This window comes from Anolis carolinensis, chromosome 4 (assembly GCF_035594765.1).
Source record: "Anolis carolinensis isolate JA03-04 chromosome 4, rAnoCar3.1.pri, whole genome shotgun sequence".
NCBI classification, from domain to species: Eukaryota; Metazoa; Chordata; class Lepidosauria; order Squamata; family Dactyloidae; genus Anolis; species Anolis carolinensis.
The window spans coordinates 52,068,411-52,088,944 of record NC_085844.1 but is presented as its reverse complement, the minus strand read 5'-3'; the positions used below and the strand labels follow the sequence as shown (position 1 = coordinate 52,088,944).

Genomic DNA, 20,534 nt, shown 5'->3' with positions numbered 1-20,534 from the left:
CAAGTTGCAATATCATTACTACATATGGCACGATTTATACATGAACAAAAAGTCTGTAATCCTATATTACAAATAAATGACGAACAATCTAGTCTTTTTTCCAGCTTTGGTAACTATTTTACTTGTTTTCCTCCTAAGGTAATACAAATTTACTGGTAATTGTTTTAAAACATGTATCCTTGCCAGCAACAGCCCTCGGGGTGGTTTAAAATTAAGTCATATATAGTACAGTATGTGGATTATTTCCAAATATGTCTTGCAATACAGTTGTAATGTGTTGATGTGGAAAATCTAGAATAGTTCCAACCAATCAATATATATTTCTTGGGCAGACCCCCACTTTATCTTGGGGATAAAGTGGCATTGAGTCAGTAGCACCTACAATTGTTAATTATGCCCCCCCCCCCCCCCCGCCTCTCCAATGTTTAGGAGACATTTGGCACACTGAAAGACTTTCAGAGGGAATAGTGAAGAAAGTTCAAGTTTCACTTATATTTGGACACTAAATCCTGTTGGGGGTGGCAACGGCTGACAGGGAGCTCTGGCGTGGGCTGGTCCATGAGATCATGAAGAGTCCGAAGCGACTGGACAAACAACAAATCCTGTTGGATCTACACCATGATGCTGTATTTCATTCAAAATAGTAGACAGTAGTGTCAAAGGGCTAGACTTTGCCCTTTGTTCAACCCTGGATTTGAAAGGATTTGAAATGCCAGTCAGGAGTATACGATTGTATTAACTAGGTCAAAGCACAGTCATATCTAACAAAATGGGGGGATCTTTTAATATGCATTATTCAGAGTTTGGTATAATACCAAACATCCATCCAAGACAGTGTTGTTAATCTACATACTAAAGATGGGATGTCGGATAGCACTAAGATTCGCTTCTATGGATTCTTTACTAAATCTACCACTTAAAATCAATGTCACAGATTACAATGCACCTTTGCTGAGATAATAGTAACACAACACTTTGGAGATGGTGTGACTTACTCTACCTAATGTCCCCGACATTTTTTATTAAAGCTGTTTGCAACGATGCCAAATAAGGCAACTAGGGACAATGAAGAGGGAAAAGGTCCTAGAGAGAAGGCAATCTCCTAAAGCACTAACTGTTTAAAAAATCCCTTTAAAACTGACAATTCAGTCTGTCATATCCCCTCTTGTTATCTACCACCAAAGGTAATCTCCCACATCTGATTCAACTGACTTGACCAACAGGCTACCCACTGTTTTCTCTTATCAGATATTCTTACCACAATTTAGCCAACACTGTCTAGCATGTTTACAGTTTCTTTGCATCCTGTAAATAGCCATTAGAGGTAAAACTCCAGGGCATGTTTAACGGCAGATCTAGTTTTACTTCAATAGTTGCCCTTTGTTATTCGGAATACAATGGACCTTTAGCATCCCCTCAGGCTTGGGTTTTTGGTATCTCTGAATGCTCAAGCTCCAATATATACAATGAGGTAGAAAATGGTGTCCTTTATATAAAATGGCAAAATCAAGCTATGCCTTCTGAATTTCATGCTGTGGATGGTTGAATCCACAGATACAGATTCTGTGGATACAAAAAGCTAACCACTGTTAAATAGAGGTTAATTTTTACATTCCTATACAGACTGATCACCACAATACTCTGGGGAAAGGATGGGAGCAAATAATATATTGATATAAATGAAGCCATTTTGGAGTGGAGTAGGGCATAGCAGACAGAAATGTAGGTAGTAAATGATTTTATTGCCTTTCTTTGAATTAATGTAGGAAGAGGCTATACCCTATTGTCAAATGACTAAGACATTTAGCATCTGCTTCTCAAAACTCCTTGGAATGTTTATTTAATTAAACATTTCATGTTTCAGCTTTATTTCTTTAAAAAGGCCCAAAAACTGCCTTACATCAAAATATGACTAAAGCATTCAAACTATAGCATTAAAAATTCTGAGACAACATTGGCTTTTTGGCCTTCTGGGTTTCCCTAAAGATATAGGGCTAAATCCAGTTGTTAGATCCATGAATGAATGAATGAATGAAACTTGTTAAATCAACACTTGCTTAAACTCCACTGATTTTGTTGGTCTACCATTAACTGAGATTAAGAATTAGATCAAGCCAAGAGGTAATAAATATCCTAGTCTGCTGCAAACAAAACAAGGCTGGAAGAAATCTTGCACATTGGATATGAGTGGAATTTTTAAAACGTATTACTGTTGGCGGAACCCCCAATGGAGCAGTGGATTTAACTGCTGCACTGCTGAACTTGCTGACCGAAAGGTTGGTGGTTCGAATCTGAGGAGCGGGGGTGAGTTTCTGCTGTTAGCCCCAGCTTCTACCAACCTAGCAGTTCAAAAACATGTAAATGTGAGTAGATCAATAGGTACCACTCCGGCAGGAAGGTAACAGCGCTCCATGCAGTCATGCTGGCTTCATGACCTTGGAGGTGACTATGGACAATGCCATCTCTTCGGCATAGAAATGGAGATAAGCGCCAATCCCCAGAGTCAGATACAATTAGACTTAATGTCAGGGGAAAACCTTTACCTTTGGTATTCCTGTTGGCCTGAAGTAAAAATAAAAAGACAACCGAAACAAAACCTGTTCTTAATACCCTAAAGGCATCAGTTCCTGTTTGATCTTGAAAGCTAAACGGGTTTTACCCTGGTTAGTGCTTGGGTGGGAAAGCAACACCAAATATAAGCAGCTGTAGCTTATATTTTCACTGGAAGAAATTGGGAAAACCACCTCTGAATTGCTTAGAGGTGATTTTCCCAATTCTTTATTCTGGGATACAGGGTGTTCTAAATGGGCAGTTGGAGAAAAAAGGCCCAGAATAAGAGATAAATGGTTAAATGCAAAGGAAGAGGAAGGAGGCTGGGGAATACCAAGTTTAGAAGCATATCATGATGTGTTTCAAATTCAAAGATTGTAAGAAATGCTGTGTAATAGGAAAAATTAGTAAATATGGAAAAACAATAAATAATATTAAAGAAAAATAAATAATATTTAAGGAATGGAATAGGAGGGAGGAAACAGAATGTAAGGAATCATTTAAAGCAGTGATTCCCAAAGTGGGCACTACCGCCCCCTGGTGGGCACTGAAGCAATCCAGGGGGGCAGTGATGGCACCTATTAGGACAAGGGGGCAGGGCCAGAGGAGGGCCGCCTCCTCCTTTAGCCCCGCCCCCTGTGTCCTGGCAGGTGCCGCAGGACAGGGATAGAAGCTTAGCCCTGCCTCAGAGCTCGTAACTCCACCCATCCCAGCCGCCTATTTGTGGCCCCGCCCACCTCCCCCTCCCAGCCCTGCATCTTGGGCTAGGGGAGAGGCTCAGCCCCGCCCTCTTGAGCAGGAGCCACGTCCACCCCTCTAAGCCACGCCCCCCTTTCCAGGGGGCGCTGAGTAATATTTTTTCTGGAAAGGGGGCGGTATGCCAAATAAGTTTGGGAACCACTGATTTAAAGGAACAATAAGAGTGTGGAAAAAAAGAAGAAATTAAGTCCAGACAATGAGAATAAGTTGACAACAATATGGCAAATTAATCAGAACAATGAGGTAAATATAGGTTGAACACTGGGATTAATTGAAAGTAGAGGGAAAAGACTATTTGAAGTCTTGTATACAGAAGATGGAAATCCTGTAGAGCAAAACGAAATTCAGAACTGAATATAAACAGGAAATTGGATCCAAAGTTGGGCTATTAAGGAACAGCACAGTCCAAGGCTGGAGTTAAAATTGCTGGAAGAAACATTAACAACCTTAGGTATGCAGATGATATCACTTTGATGGCTGAAAGCGAGGAGCTGAGGAGACTTATAACCAAGGTGAAAGAAAAAAAATGCAAAAACTGGGTTGCAGTTAAACATTTAAAAAACCAAGATTATGGCAACCAGACTGATTTATAACTGGCAAATACAGGGAGAAGATGTGGAGGCAGTGACAGACTTTGTTTTTCTAGGTTACTGCAGACACAGACTGCAGCCAGGAAATCATAAGACGTTTACTTCTTGGGAGGAGAGCAATGACCAATCTCAATAAAATAGTGAAGAATCTCATACTGGCAATGAAGGTCTACATTGTTAAAGCAATGTGATTCCCCGTAGTAACCTATGGATGTGAGAGCTGGCCCATAAGGAAGGCTGAGCGAAGGAAGATAGATGCTTTTGAACTGTGGTGTTGAAGAAAAATTCTGAGAGTGCCTTGGACCTCAAGATCAAACCAGTTCATACTCCAGGAAATAAAGCTCGACTGCTCACTGGATGGAAGGATATTAGAGGCAAAGATGAAGTATTTTGACCACATAAAGAGAAGACGGGAAAGCTTGGAGAAGATAATGATGCTGGGAAAATGGAAAAAAGGAAAAATGAAGAGGGGCAGACCAAAGGCAAGGTGGATGGATGGTATCCTTGAAGTGATGGGCTTGACCTTGAAGGAGCTGGGAGTAGCGGCCACTGAAAGACCAAAAAAAAAAAAAAAGTGGCAGGAGACTTGTATGAACAAATTATAACAACAAAAGAAAAAAATAATGGGTGTAGTATAATGCCAAGTTTTTAACTTTGTGTTTTCAAATACATTACAACTTGTACCCTCGGTTCGCTTCTGACACGATAAATAACTACATCAGGCATGGGCAAACTTTGGCCATCCAAGTGTTTTGGACTTCAACTCCCACAATTCCTAACACCTGGAAGGCCAAAGTTTGACAATGCCTGATCTACACTGAAATCAATGCAGTTTAACACCACTTTTAACTTCCATGGCTCAAAGCAAGGAAGTTCTAGAAGTGGCAGTTTCACAAGGTCTTTGGCCTTCTATGATTCCATAGCATTGCAATTTTAAACTTCCTTTGCCTAACCGGTATTGAAGCCTAGGATTTCTAGTTTGGTGAGGCATTTGCACCATCTGACAACAGGCTACAGAACTTGTAAAACTAGAACTCCCAGGATTCCATGGCACCAAAAGTGCACTGTTTGTACAGTGTAGATCAGTGGTTCCCAACCTTTGGGCATCCAGGTGTTTTGGACTTCAACTCTCAGAAATCCCAGCAAGCAAGAGTCCAAAAGTGGCAGGCTAAAACCCAGAACCTCAATCCATGGCTGATAGCGAACGAGACTCCCTCTTGGGCACACAAGACTGGGTGACTTGGAAGGCGTTGAGCAGTCTGCGCTTTGGCACCACGAGATGCAGAGCCAATCTTAAGAAATGGGGCCGCAAAGTGGACTCCACGATATGTGAGTGTGGAGAAGAGCAAACCACAGACCACCTAGTACAATGTAGCAGGCTACATGGACAATGGATGGCTTTCTAATAGCAACACCAGAGGCACTCCAAGTGGCCAGCTACGTGCCAAAGGACATTTTTTTAAACTTTGTGTTTTAAAATACATTACAACTGTACCCTCAGTTCACTTCTGACACGATAAATAAATATTGCCACCTCTTCTGAGGGGAACTGCCAGGGAATGGGCCTAGCTGGCAGTCATTCCTCACAGGAGTGGGGCTGTTTTTGTGTTTGTTTTGAGGCGAAAATAACGGGGTTGGGCCTTTATAAACAAGTCTGCTTTGGGTGTAACCCATGGAGTGGACTTCCCTTCCTATGGAGGGGGAGACCACGGGGGCTTTCTAAAGCCTTTCTTCTGGGGGAGGGAAGGGGGCAGAGGCGCTGCTGGGCTGGCCAAGGCCCAGAGCCAAGGCCGGCGCCTCCGCCTGTTGTTCAATAATAACAATTCCCCGCGGGCGGGGGGTGGGTGGGTGGGAGGGAGGCCTTGTCGCCATGGCAACGCGGGCCCTGTGGGGAAGAGGCCGCCGCCGCCTCCGCCGCGGCCTAAGCGCCATGGAGAGCGGCGGCGGCGGCGGCTTGACCAGCGGCGTGGCTCCGCGGAGCCCCGAAGACCCCGGGCCAGCCTTTGCGAGGCCCCCCAGCGGTGACTCCCCCGTCCTCCCGACAGGTAGCCCGCTCCGAGGCGAAGGGAAGGGGGCATGTTTTCAGGGCGGGGAGCCCCTCAGTCAGTCAGTGAGGCCTGGGCGGAGGAGCCGGTCTTCTCTCTTCCGGCCCTCTCCCATTTTGCGCCACACTCAAGCAGGGCCTTTCCCCTCTCTCCCTCCCAGAGAAATCGGGGCCTAATTTCGAGGGGCAGGCGCCGAAACGAATTCGAAACGGGTGGGGGGAAAAATGAATGGAAACGAGAAGAAGGCAAAGGGCTCCAAGCTTCCCTTTCAGTCACGCTAATTAGAGCTGAGCACAAAGGGAGCGACACTGTAGATTGGCACTAGCTTCAATGCGATGGAATCATGGGAGTTGCAAGTTTATAATAAGGGATTCCATCCTCGGTGTCAAAGAGTGCTGGTGCATCACCATACTCAGGCCCTATCTTAGCTACCATATAATCCAATTTCTGAATGCCGATTATATGATTTAAACTGGGTATATATGGCAGTGTAGACTCATATAATCCAGTTTAAAAGAGGCAATTGGCATTCAGAAACTGGATTATATGGTCAGTAAAGATGGGGCCTAAAACTCCCATGATTCCACAGCATTGAGCCATGGCAGCTAAAGTACCAAATTATTCATTCTTCAGCAGTGGTTCTCAACCTGTGGGTTCCCAGATGTTTTGGCCTTCAGCTCCAAGAAATCCTAACAGCTGGTAAACTGGCTGGGATTTATGGGAATTGTAGGTCAAAACACCTGGGGACCCACAGGTTGAGAACCACTGTTCTACAGTGTAGATCAGGCATGGGCAAACTTCAGTCCTCTGGGTGTTTTGGATATCAACTCCCACAATTCGTAAAGGTACCAGCTGTTAGGAATTGTGGGAATTAAAGTACAAAACATCTGAAGGGCCGAAGCTTGCCTGTGCCTGGTGTAGATGCACCCACAGTCATTCCCTTATGCCTTATGGATGAAAGTGAGGGATATTCTCTTATTTCCTCATTCTCAAAAGATAAAACAATATGGGACACATCTGCATTGTAGAGTTAATGCAGTTTGGGTCCACTTTAACTTCCATGGCTCGCTGCTGTGGGATCCTGGGAGTTGTAGGTTGGCGAGTCACCAATAGTCTTTGGCATAGAAGGTCAAAAACCCTGCAAAAGTACTTCTATGATTCCATAGCATTGAGCCATGGTAGTTAAAGTGGTATCAAACTGCATCAACACCAAAAGTGTAGGTGCATGCATTGAGCACTTTTAAAAATGGCACTGGAGAGAACCCACATGAAGTGGCCATCACATAAGCTGTGGTTCACAATGATCAGAAAACCTGAAGGGAGGAGGTAGAAAAGGAAATAGATATTTGCTGGAGAATATATAGGTTCAATCCCTTACGCAGGAGCCACGATGGTTAATCCCTTGTGCCGGCTAGATTGCTGACCCAAAGGTTGGGTCAATGACCTGAAGGTTGCCGGTTCTAATCCGCCAGATGGGGTGAGCTCCTGTCTGTCAGCTCTAGCTTGCAGAGACATGAGAGAAGCTTCCCAGTAGGATGATAACACATCCAGGCATCCCCTGGGCAATATCTCTATAGACTGCCAATTCTCTCACACCAGAAACGACTTGCAGTATGTTCTCAAATCGCTTTGACAAGATAAAAAAATCCCTTACCCAAAATGCTTGAGACCAGAAGTATACGAGATTTTGCATTGTTTGGAATTTTGGCATACATGTATTTACATATAGCGTAAATCATGAAATAGCTTGGAGATAAGACCCAAGTCTAAACACAGAATTCATCAATGATTTATATGCAGCTTTTACATATACTCGAGATAATTTTATACACAATATTTGTAATAATTTTGTGCATGAAGCAAAGTTGATGTGTATTGAACCGTTAGAAAGCAACAGTGTCACTATCTCAGCCAGCTACACATGAGGACAATTTTGATTTTGGTGCATTTTGGATTTCATAATTTCAAATAAGAAGTGCTCAAACTAACATAATGCCATTTTTCCTCTTGCGAATCACATGGACAAAAGTAGGATGAATACCTCCAATTCCTCATTCCCATAACAGCAGACAACATAGATCACTTCTAAAAATACCCTGAGAGAGAAGCTCACAGGAGGGGATTCTAGAGTAAGGAGTCATCACTGAAAAGATTCTGTGAATGGCAAAACATATCCTCTGGTCCACAGTGAGCATAAGACAGGCGGAACTAGTACTTCAGATGACAACCTTATTATGAGTTACTGGTCATTTCTCAAATCAGGATAGCCTTTTGCTCCCATTACTCAGTGTGACAATTACATTAACCACGGACACCATAAAAACAATTTAAAGAGTCATGTCACATCTTTGGATCATCATGCTGAGTACTGGAATAGGAATTCCTAGGAACTTACATTTCCTCATGTAGTGGAACCAAGATGAAGCATGCATTTCCATCCATCCTTCTGTGATCCCAGGGGTATTACATTGACTACACGGACAGACTGCAGGCATGTGTACACAGGTAGAATTTTCTACATGTAATAGTCAATGTTTCATACACAGCAGCCAGTACTATATCCAAATAGTTGATTCATACATACATGTATGAAGTGTGCCTGTGTTCGTCCTGTTTTTGCATATAGCAGTTTGAGTATTCTAGCTTCTTGTTTAGAAGCCATAGAAGCAAGGAATGTTGTCAACCTTCTGTAAATTGACTTTTTCTAACAAAAGCAATCATTCCAAAAAAACCGAATGCAACACTCTCAACGCATACAGTAGAATTGTTCTCACTGGGAACGTAACTAGTTGTACCTAAAGAATTATAAATATAACTTGCTGTACTCAGCAAAGTGTTTGAACATTTTTATATACCCATCGAAACATTGTTACGAAATTTTAATAATGGAATAAAATGCTCATGCAAGGCAAAATGTATAGGAATTTATTAATTAAGATTAAAAATTAAGAATAGATTAAGTAGAATTAATTTGTGCCAATGAAAGAATTATTAACAGTTCAGATAACTGTATAATTTAAGTCTGAAACCAAAACCATTTCAATACTCGATTCTGTTTCCTACTAAAATACTATATGCTGCAGTGTAGCAGTCAAGCCACATTCTAACCTCAAAGCTGCTACAGTTCTGCCCTCTGTTGTATTTTCTCATTGTGCTTTTTATTCACGTACTGCCTCTGAACTCACTTCATCCTCTTTCCACTCAAATCTGCTCTATTTCAAAATTTCCTCTCATACAAACATCATCAGAATTCCTTATAACATCTGCTTAAGGACAAAAGAAGTTGTGCTCCATGCAGCTGTCGCTAGCTATATTTACCTTTTAAAAATATATGTGTGGTTGTTTTAAAGCAAACATACGTTTATCTAATTATATAGAGATGAATCATTCATTTTATCCAGGTACATCTGTATTTAAGAGAATTATTTTATCTGAGTACAAATCAGGATTAAACCCAGGATAGAGATACTCACAATAGTGTAATTATATTAAAGGCAACCTGAAACATACAATATATTGTGTGAATACTCCTTGCCCCCAAAAATCAAGTACTTAATTATGACAAATGTTCTTGTGTTTGGCACAAATATATTTCCATTTTTTCTTTCAGAAAAACAGTTTGCCTTAAATGAGGAACCTGCCACAGTTTGTTTCAATGAAGATGATTATTATTGTCCTGTTTGCCAAGATGTATTCAAAACACCTGTGAGGATTTCCATTTGCCAGCATGTGTAAGTATTTTATCTTGTCCACTTTTAAGAGTTCATTTTGTCTTTTCTTGTGAAGTACATTTATTTTTTTTCTATTTTCCCTACTCCTTTTCCTGTCTATTGTTAAATATTCTTTAGCATGGGTTTCCACTTTTTATATTTTGGAAAGCTTGTTTTCATTTTAACGCCCTTCATTACTAAGAATGAAAGTTATTTAAAGGATGCTAAACATGGCTGCCAACAGAAAGCCCATATGAATACAGTATTAGGAAGTGGTATTTAGAAGCATTATTTCTCCAGTCCTGGAGGTACTGTATATTTATTAAAAACTGCACAATCACTTTTCATTTCTTAAATTTGTAAGAGTAGATATTACACAAAAACATTAAAAGATTATAGGGTGTATATTAAAACATTGTACTATACACATTGATGGCTCAAACTACAAGCTTAATCCTATCAACTGTCTTAACTGGTAACTGATTAAACATACCTTTGAAAACATATTTTTAAAATCCTACAATGGATACATCTTTCTTCCGTCATTTGGTAAATACCCTAACCTGCAAATCATGTGCTGATCTTTCCCCCATCAGATGGGCTGAAAAGAAGTTTGCATACTATTCCAAATGTACCTAGATTTTTGCAATGGCAAGTTTTATTTTGAAGCCCTTTTCTAATTATTATTTTCCAACTTGATAGCTGGTATTTGCTATATTAATGTTTCATATTATTTTAGACTCTTCAACATGTCTTTCTTCATTACTCATTTTCAGTTTTGACACCTTTTCGACCAGTAACTCTGAAATCTGGGAAAAGAATTGTGTTAGATCTCATCAGTTACTTTGAGATTCATTTGCATTTTTTTTTCCAATTCACCCAATTTTGAGATATTCTTTTGAAGTCTCTTTGCAACCTAAAATAATATGCTGGCGTCTGAAAATGTAATCATTGTTAAGAAAAGAGTGTATGGATTATGACATGTACCCTTGTAATTAAAATAGGATTATATACTGAAGCAGAATAGTTGTTGATAAAGTGAACTTTATTTTTGTATACCAATTTATATTTGTTTTCAGATTTTGCAGGAAATGTTTCTTAATGGCTATGAAAGAAGGCGGAACACATTGTCCATTGTGCAGAGGCATTGTAACTAGAAAAGAAAAAGCACGTCCCAACAGAGCCTTAGATATTGAAAACAGCATGAAAAAGTTTGTGGGAAGTTGTAGATGCTGTGACAAACAGGTATAGTAGGTTTTAAATAATTGAAATTGAAGTGATACACTATCTTCAAACCAGTCTATTTAAATAATTTCTGTTAAAAATAAAGGCAAGGTTCATTCCTATGTATACTGACTCATTTGGGACTTTATCCGATGGGATGTGCCATAGAATGCATCTCCCTCTATGAACCACCACAGAGATTAAGATCTTCCGGGGAGGCCCTGCTCTCGGTCCCGCCACCCTCACAGGCGCAATTAGCAGGGATGAGAGACAGGGCCTTCACAGTGATTGCCCCTTGGCTATGAAACTGCCTCCCTGGCGAGATTAGATCAGCCCCCTCCCTCCTGTCCTTTAGAAAGATGGTAAAGACCTGGCTGTGGGACTAAACCTTTGTGGCAGTGCAATAACGGCAGCAATACGGAATTTCACCCTGCAGACCGGATACAGTGCGGCTGACTTGTGATGGTTTTAATGTGTAGATAACTTATTTTAGTGTTTATGGTTTATTTTATGTTCGGGCACAGAATGTTTGCTGTATATATGTTGTGCTCCGCCCTGAGTCCCCTTCGGGGTGAGAAGGGTAGAATATAAATGTTTCAAATAAATAAATGAAATAGAACTGCACTGAAAAATCCTTGTTCTTTCTATGTAATAGATGATGATGTGTAACTGTCTGCTTTCAGATTTGTGCTTTACAAAGGCTCAGGCAAGCCACATGTTTAATTAATAGGGAATAAGATGCCCTCACACAAACTGTCATTTCACTTTCTTTTATTTGATTTATATCCTGCCTTTTTCCTGAAATTGGCATTTTACACGTGATAGCAGTCTCACAAACTCAATAGAAAAATGCATACACATTTTTTACAGTTTACATTTGAATTATTTTTTTGAAGTTCACATGTCAAAAAAAAGTATGCCAATGATGCATAGTGACCTAGTGCCTAGGAAAGGATTTTTATGAGCAGACTGTATAACAGAAACATTTAGATAGTAGATCCACTGAAATTACAGGACAAATTAGTTGTGTTTTAAGTCCAGGTTAGGCTACTTTGAGTACAACTAAGTCTGATCCCAAGCCAACATATAGAAATTATAATTGATCTTGTCTTCTTTAAGTGTTTATCCATCCTGTAAAACTCAGTGAAGATCTAGCTGTAGATGTTTGTTTGGTATCATCAGATCAATTTAATCAATATGCTGACTATCCATTAAGCAAAAATATTGGGAAATATTAGCAAAAATATTAATTCACGTGCTACTGCTTGGTTGTGATGCAGTTTCACAGTGGGATCAAGGGAATTTTGCATAAATGAATGACAAGTTAATGCTCATAAAAGCTTTTTTCAGACATAGTGTTGCGTTTAAAAATCCAAATGAGATATAACTTCGTTTTCAGATTAGATTCTCTCGCATGAGACAACATTATAAATCGTGTAAGAAGTATCAGGATGAATATGGTGTTCCTTCTGTAATTCCAAACTTAGAAATATCTCAGGACTCAACAGGAAACAGGTAATTCATATTTGCAGCTAGTTTTATTAATGTTAATATGCACTTAAAGATAGTATATACTTCCTGCCTGCTTTATATTTGCCATGGGATAAAATATTAGCAGAGCACCTTAACATTTCCTTAATGCCAAAATATTGATACAGTTATATTTTATACTGGTGTCTCCGGGTGAGATATTGTATTTCTATAATTGTGCCATAATAAGTCTTAACCTATCTTTTAAGTTTTGGAAGCATGACTAAGAAAGATCACTCACATTTGCTATTATTTTATATATTGTTTTGTATATTTGACCCACTTTTCTTTGTTGTTATTTTATTATAAGTCAGTTTCAACTTAGGGTGACTGTGAATTTGAGACCTTCAAGAACATCTATTAAACAGGTCTTGCAATAGTCAAGGCTTCCTTTGCTGATTCATTTCATCTACTTTATCAAGCAGTAGCAAAGAGACAAAATTATAGTCAGTATTTAGGGCATAGTTTTCTTTTGGTGGTTCACATAATAATAATAAAGTGTAAATTGTATTAAATTGGAGGAAGTCATATGCCTGACGTTGCAGTAATTCCTAGAAAAATATAGAAAAAGTATTAACGTGATTGCAGAAATTTCCTCCTGTGGATTCTGTTGAAGTTGCCTGCCTTCTCTTCCTACAGTTGCAAGCACAAGGATCGGTGAAAGCAGGTTGGAATTAATCACATTAACTAATTTGATCTTGAGTCATCTCTGAACTAAGAAGCAGTTCTATCCAAGCTTTTGTTTCAGGGTTTCTAAAATGTTTTTTGTTTATCAAATTTAGATATGTACTGTATCCCAATTTTAAACTCATTTGTTTGAAAGTAAGTCCTACTAATATCAGTGAGGTTTATTTATTAATGATGCTGCTTAGACTTACTACCCTTTCTGTATTTAATATGAAATACATTCTCACTCTCTGTATGAAGTTTTAGGAGTGATTCTTCTACTTCCGAAATTGGAGAAAATTCTAATCTACATGTTCTTGAGGAGGCTGCAAGGTAAGGATCATCTTTGAAACTGACACTCATTTGGGCTTAGACATTGGTTTGATAATTAGAACAAGGAATAACACTTTCCACCTGTATGCACCAAAATAAGAAAAAATTCAAAACACTTTTATATTTGTGTAGCTTTCTGATTGTTTTGAATTTTTTTCTAAACCCAGTCAATTTCTACGAGCCATGGAACTCACTTTCACCAATGAGAGGTTTTCTGATTTACTCAACTAGGACTGGAAAAAAAAACCTGAGACCCAAACAGTGGTAAAATTGCACCATCTAGTGTGTTTAGGGACATAATAAATTTAAAACATTTTTTCACATTGTTCAAATGACAGAGAAGGAAAGGCAAACATGAATTGGCAAAAGAAGCAGCAGAAATCTATTTTGAACATGCAAAGGAGTTTAATCATCTACCTGTTTAACCTGCTGTGCTTCAGTCAGTATGCTAATCTAATTTTTGTTGAAGCTTCACCAGCTATTAATGCCCTCTTGGTAGATTCTAATATTTGAATGTGTTGTTTTGATTTTGTAATGAGTAAAATGATCAGCTTTCATAATAGTAGAGTATGGATGGACTTTTGAAACGACCGTAGAAAGATGAGGCTGTGGTAGGAGGACTCATTGTAACCGAGAGTGTTGGGAGTGTGAGCTTGACTGCTCTTCCTTTGCTGGGTCTGGACCCCCCCCCCCCCCCCCCGGTTCCTGGCGCTCCCTGTTGTGATTGATCCCCACCTGTTTTGTTGCTTCTCTTGCTGTTTGGATTCAGTTAGATTGTTATCAAGAAAATTAACTGGCCCCAGAAAAGTTTACTGGCTGTTTCTAAGAACTCATGTTGACTAGCTAATTCCACAAAATAGCAACTGAGCCCAGGGAATCTTTATTTAACCTTTGACCCTTCAAAGTCTAATCCCACACACCTCCCTTTAGCAGCATTAGGAAACAGACACTGCAGCTGACAGATACATGCCCAGCTATGTAGTGACTGTCATAGAACACAGTGTTCTGATAAATTATTTTTTAAATTATTATTATTATTATTGATTATTAAAACACTTGGGGGGGGGGGAGTTCTTTCAAAGCAAACCACTATTGTTGGCTTGTTCTAGATCAGGCCCGCACAACCTGCAGCCCTCCAGCTGTTTTGGCCTCCAAGTCCCAGAAGCCTTAGCCAGATTGTTCAATGGCTAGGAATCCTGGGAGTTGGAGGCCAAAACAGCTGGAGGGCCATAGGTTATGCAGGCCTGTTCTAGATTCTTGAAAAGACCCTTAAGTCTGGGTGGGAACTATATGGTCCTACAGATTTTGGACTACATCTTCTAGCATTCCTTATCATTGCTGTGCTGATGGGACTGTTAGGAGTTGTATAGGTTAACAACATTTCTATGATCACCCAGTTGAAATAACAGAATTCAATCTGCCAAAGTATAATTTGGGATGTGGATTCAGAAATCGGGTGTGCTAGGTGAAATGCTGTCCATAATTTTTCATTAAGATACAAAAATGCTGGTTCTTCTCTTGATGGTTATATCTGACAGCCATTCAAGTACCCTCTTTGGGTTCCAAACTGGTGAGGTTCTGGGTGAATGAAGAAGTTCCTTGCACATTGTGGATGTTGCACCTGGCATATATGTTGTAACCTTACCTAATCTTGTTTTGTTTTTCAGTGGACAGCCTACATTTAAATGCCCTCTCTGTCAAGAAGGTAACTTCACAAGACAGAGCTTATTGGATCATTGTAATGACAGACATCTTTATCAAATAGACCCAGTAGTGAGTATATGTGGCTAGAGTTTTATATTAATAGCAAAAACGTCCTTTTTGAAATTGTGTTAAGTATAAAACAACAATATTGTGTTTAGAGAGGGTAAAATGCCTTTTTCACCCTACAGTAATGTTTCAGGTGAAACTGCTTCCAGCTGCTAAATATCCCCCAATGTTTTTTTTTTATCTAATGGCATTTTGTTTTGTGGTGTTTGTTCCCTCTCCCCTTTGAGCCTGATGTGTCTCTTTATGATTTACCAAACAAATTGATGTATTATGGAACTGTTCTTAATGTGTAGTTTTTATTCCATTTTACTCAAGAGGCAGTACAAAACAGCCCTAGTTAAAACATTTGAATCTCATTTAATTCAATGAAATTATTAATTATTACTGTCATGAGTGACATTCAGTATTGCTAGAACTGGAGAAATTAGGCTCATAAATACATTAGAAATTTTTACTTTCACTAACACCTAATGTTTCTAGATTTTTTTTGCGGGGGGGGGACACATCCTCACAACCATAAAGGCAGAGAGAGGCAAGAAAGATAAAAATGGAAATATTGGATGTTATTTTCTATAAAATAAGCTAGGAGAAAGATTCCTCTGTAAATTTTCTTCATGTTCTCTTTTTTTATACTACTCCTATTTTGCTGTGAGAATAAATTTCATGTGAAAGTATTTATATACAGTAAAACCCCGCTCGTTCGAGCCTCCGTGCAATCCGAGCAGGTGAACGGGGAGGGCCGTAAAGGCCCTCCCTAGCAACATGCACAGGGCGCTCGCCCCTTGGGAGGTGGCCCCTGCGTGTTGCTAGGTAGATAGTAAGCTACCTAGCAACACGCAGGCGGCACCTCCCAAGGGGCGAGCGCCCTGTGTGTGTTGCTAGGTAGATAGCAAGCTACCTAGCAACATGCAAAGGGCGCTCGCCCCTTGGGAGGTGGCCCCTGCGTGTTGCTAGGTAGATAGTAAGCTACCTAGCAACACGCAGGCGGCACCTCCCAAGGGGCGAGCTCCCTGTGCGTGTTGCTAGGTAGCTTGTTATCTACCTAGCAACACGCACGTCCGACTCCTTCGCCTCGCCGGGCACTGGTGTTGCCACCCCGGCGTGACGAAGGAGCCGAGGCATGGGCGGGCGGGTGGGTGGGTGAACGGGGAGGGCTTTTGCGGCCCTCCCCGTTCACCCACCCGCCGAACCAAGGGGCTTTCTTCCTTTGGCAAAGGCTTGGAGCCAGGGAAGCGGGAGTCACTTCCCTGGCTCCAGGCCTCCACCAAAGGGAGGGAGAGCCCCTTCGTTGCGGGGGTGCTCCCAACCGCGGGGAGGCCTCTCCGTGGGGACGAGGGCTGGATCGGGAGGCGCTGCAAATGCCTCCCGGTCCAGTCCTCCTCCCCATGGAGAGGCCTCTCCATGGGTAAGAAGGCTGGATCGGGAGGCGCTGCAAACGCCTCCCGGTTCAGTCCTCGTCCCCATGGAGAGGCCTCTCCATGGGTAAGAAGGCTGGATCGGGAGGCGCTGCAAACGCCTCCATGAGTACGAGGACTGGACCGGGAGGCGTTTGCAGCGCCTCCCGATCCAGCCTTCTTACCCATGGAGAGGCTTCTCCATGGGGACGAGGACTGGATCGGGAGGCGTTTGCAGCACCTCCCGATCCAGCCTTCGTCCCCATGGAGAGGCCTCACCACGGTTGGGACAAGGGCTGGATCAGGAGGCATTTGCAGCGCCTCCCGATCCAGCCTGCGTCTCGCCTGGTAATCCGAGTTATCCGATTGACCGAGTTGAGGTCCGCCGGTTTAACTCGGAGTACCGGGGGTCTCCTGTAACATGGTTTTTAAATAAATAATATTAGTTATTTAATTATTATGTAATTTATGTGAGAATTTATTTGTATTTCCTCATAATCATGAATAAAATCAAGATTTTCTGTAGCCTGTAAATGTTGCCTCTTTTCACACACTCACTTTCTTTCTCTTTTAAGATCTGTCCTATTTGTGCATCTCTTCCATGGGGAGACCCTAACCAGGTTACCAGAGATTTTGTTGGCCATATAAATCAAAGACACCAGCTTGACTATGTAGATGTTATGGTAAGAATTGTATGTTTTGAATTTAAAACCTTAACACTTCTCTGCCCTGGAAGATGGACTTAGACATTCTTCTCTAACTAATTTTGATTAAGAAAGCTCAGTTATTTATCAGGTTCAAGCAGTCTTTGGAAGTTCTATAGATTCTCTGACAAATTGAGGAATTATTTTGTTAGGTATTTTAGTCTGGACCACTCCTTCTTAAACTGTAGGTCCTAACCCCAAACCTTTGATCAAATATTTTTAGAAATAGCGAAAGTTTTCTGAATGTTACCTAGTGGCTGTTTAGACAATTATATCAATGTATTGTGCAGTTTACAGTGGACTGTACGGATTATCCAACACATAACATGTACACATATTATGTACGGAACATGTTTTAGCTGTACTTTATAAAAAAGAAAATCAGCCTGTTTAGCAATGTTTGATTTTTATACCTATTTTATATACTTATATACCCAAGGCCACACAAAGATTTATCAGACTGAAAGGGGTTACAAGTGGAAAAGTTTAAGAAGCCCTGGTCTAGAAAACCATTTGATATATGTCTTTTTCATGAAAGCTGTTTCCCTCATTCAGTTCTTGCAGTTAATAATGTTGAACAGACATTAAACTCAGGCCCCTTCTACACTGCCATATAATCCAGATTATCAAATCAGATATTCCACATTATCAGCTTTGAACTGGATTATATGAATCTACACTGCCATATAATCCAATTCAAATCAGATAATCTGGATTTTTATGGTAGTGTACACGGCACCCCAGATGGAGCAGAACAGTTTAGCACTGAAAGTTTTATTTCTAATTCATTGTTGTTTATTTATGTTTAGAACCTTCAGATGGATGAGGAGACTCTGTTCCAAAACGCAGTTGAGGAATCTTGTCAAGTGAACCTTTGAAACCTGTCATTTGCTCACATCGCTGCTACCTGCCAGAAGGAAGCTGTATCTGTGGTCCTAAAGATAATAAAAGGGAACTCTGTATCTATTTGAATAGCAATTGTCTGTTGTTTCCCCTAGATGAAGTTCGCTTTTCAATGTTTTTTATTCAAACCAATGAAAAAAACGCATGCCATATTATTATATTTTATTGTGAAATTTTCTTTCCTTTCAAGTGAGAATAGACGTTCTTCAAGTAGCTGGGAAAAATATCACTGTCTTTGAGAGAAAACTATTTACAGTTTTTCTATTTCATTTCCTTTGTTGAGTGTATTTAAATCCTGTTTTTTTTCTTGCCATGGAACAAGAGGTGAAAAATATTGCAGTGCCAAGTGTCTTTGAATAATTTTTCTCCTTTGCATACTGAATGTCTATTTTCTAATGTATGTTACAAAATTAAATGGTTTTATTCCAGACCATGGTTTAATACCAGCTATTCTCAGTTTATAAGATATGCAGATTTGCCTAATTGCTGTGAATAATTAACTAAGCCCCATACTCACTAAGCAATATGACAGAATAGCCACATTCCAGCGGGTTAACAGTTCTGATATACTGCGGTTTTCTTGGCCAATTTCATTTCAATGATACAAGAGCCTCTGCCACTATGCATTCCTCCAAGCAGTTATTTCTATTTTGTTACAAGTCATTTTTGTATGTTGTTTGGATGAATTCACATGAGTCTGTTTGAGAGCTGTTGTTTATAACTTTTAGGATCACAGAATTCATCTGATAAGATTTATGCAAACTTTTCCCGATTCTTTAACAAAATATGGGATAGAAATGTCAAATGGGGGTTGGTGATATGTTTATAATGTCATGTTTCAAATGTTCTTGCAGTAACAAATAAGAGAGGGTATGTTAAAAGTTCTGTTTTGGGGTCTATACATATCTTAGGTCAATACCCAGTTGTTCTGACTTTATATATAAGAGAGATCTTATATGTAGAATATATCCTGAAACCAAGTGAATGTCACCTGTTTAAAATGCTCGATCTTGGGATGAAAATCACTCAAATGTTAGTGATAATTATGATTAGGGATGACTGGATTTCTCCAGTATCACCTAACTGTTGTTCTGTGTTTAGATTAAGCCTTAGTTTTTGTTGTAGATGTTTTAAAGAAATAAAAGATATTCATTTGAGCCCTACTCTTTCATAATTATTTTTTTAACATTTTGTGTTCAAGATATATGTTTTGCTGTTTCCTGTCATTCATAGTGCCAGAAATTTGCAGCTATATGTAATATTATTGCATTAAAACATTTGGGTAATATAATTTGTTATCTGATGGAACTGGATATCTAACGGTAGAAAAGTGGTTGACCTATGTCTCGGTTTTGTTTATTTATTGAAAGAGATTCATGGACTCTGGAACTGATATTATTCCACATTACAAATACTCAGTTGTGAGCCATATCATCTACCTAGCATTTTTTTAAAAAATTCCAATCCCCTGGAACATCTGAAGTATTTTAAAATATCTTGCCCTTTAGCCAGTAATGTAAGCATAACACAATGTACAAAATAACTTTGATCAGACACGTTGTCATTGACAGCCATCCCTTTTCAAAAACAATGGTGAATCTGGAAACAAAAGCATGGTAGAGCTCTTACCTACATAGTTGATCTGTTAAGGATATTAGTCTTAAAAATGTCATTGCCAGTGTTTTGAAGCTTCAGAGAATGTGAAAGCCCCTGACATAAATATGTTAAATTGAAAGTTTTTTCGCTAAATGAGTTTTTGATGGACTGTCTCCCAAGACTGTACTGCACAGTGAGCCTGCCTATGCAAAATATAAAAAACATTCCATTTCATCATAGACGCAGTGCCTCAAAACTCTGAATAAGCAAAGCTTGCCCCAAAAATGATTTCATAACGTGGCCATAGTAGTCCATGCTCTGGTTACATTCCGAATAGCCTACTGCAATAGCCTAGCGCACTCTATGTGGGGTTGGCTTTGAAGAATGTTCGGAAGCTTCAAATGGTCCAACGGGTGGCAGCTAGATTGCTCACTGGAGCGGCATACAGGGAGCATACAACCCTCCTGTTGCGTCAGCTCCACTGGCTGCCAGTCTGCTACCGAGCACAATTCAAAGTGCTGGCTTTGGCCTATAAAACCCTAAATGGTTCTGGCCCAGCTTACCAGTCCGAATGTATCTCCCTCTATGAACCATCTTAGAGTTTAAGATTGTCTGGGGAGGCCGTGCTCAGTCCTGTCTTCTTTGCAGGCATGACTGACGGGAACAAGAGACGGGGCTTCTCAGTGGTTGCCCCTTGGCTGTGGAACTCCTTCCCCAGGGATATTAGATCAGCCCCCTTCCTCTTGACTTTCATAAAAAG

The 20,534-nt window shown here is 40.2% G+C and overlaps 1 protein-coding gene across 1 annotated transcript; it reads left to right on the top strand.

The window, feature by feature from the left end:
• Positions 1-5,754: 5,754 nt before the first annotated feature.
• rnf138 (ring finger protein 138) lies at positions 5,755-19,335 on the top strand. Its single transcript, XM_003223525.3, has 8 exons — positions 5,755-5,944; positions 9,555-9,675; positions 10,734-10,899; positions 12,278-12,393; positions 13,336-13,407; positions 15,075-15,180; positions 17,147-17,254; positions 18,085-19,335. Exons 1-8 carry the CDS (start codon positions 5,770-5,772, stop codon positions 18,151-18,153), a joined length of 933 nt encoding a protein of 310 aa, XP_003223573.2. The 5' UTR covers positions 5,755-5,769; the 3' UTR covers positions 18,154-19,335.
• Positions 19,336-20,534: the final 1,199 nt, after the last annotated feature.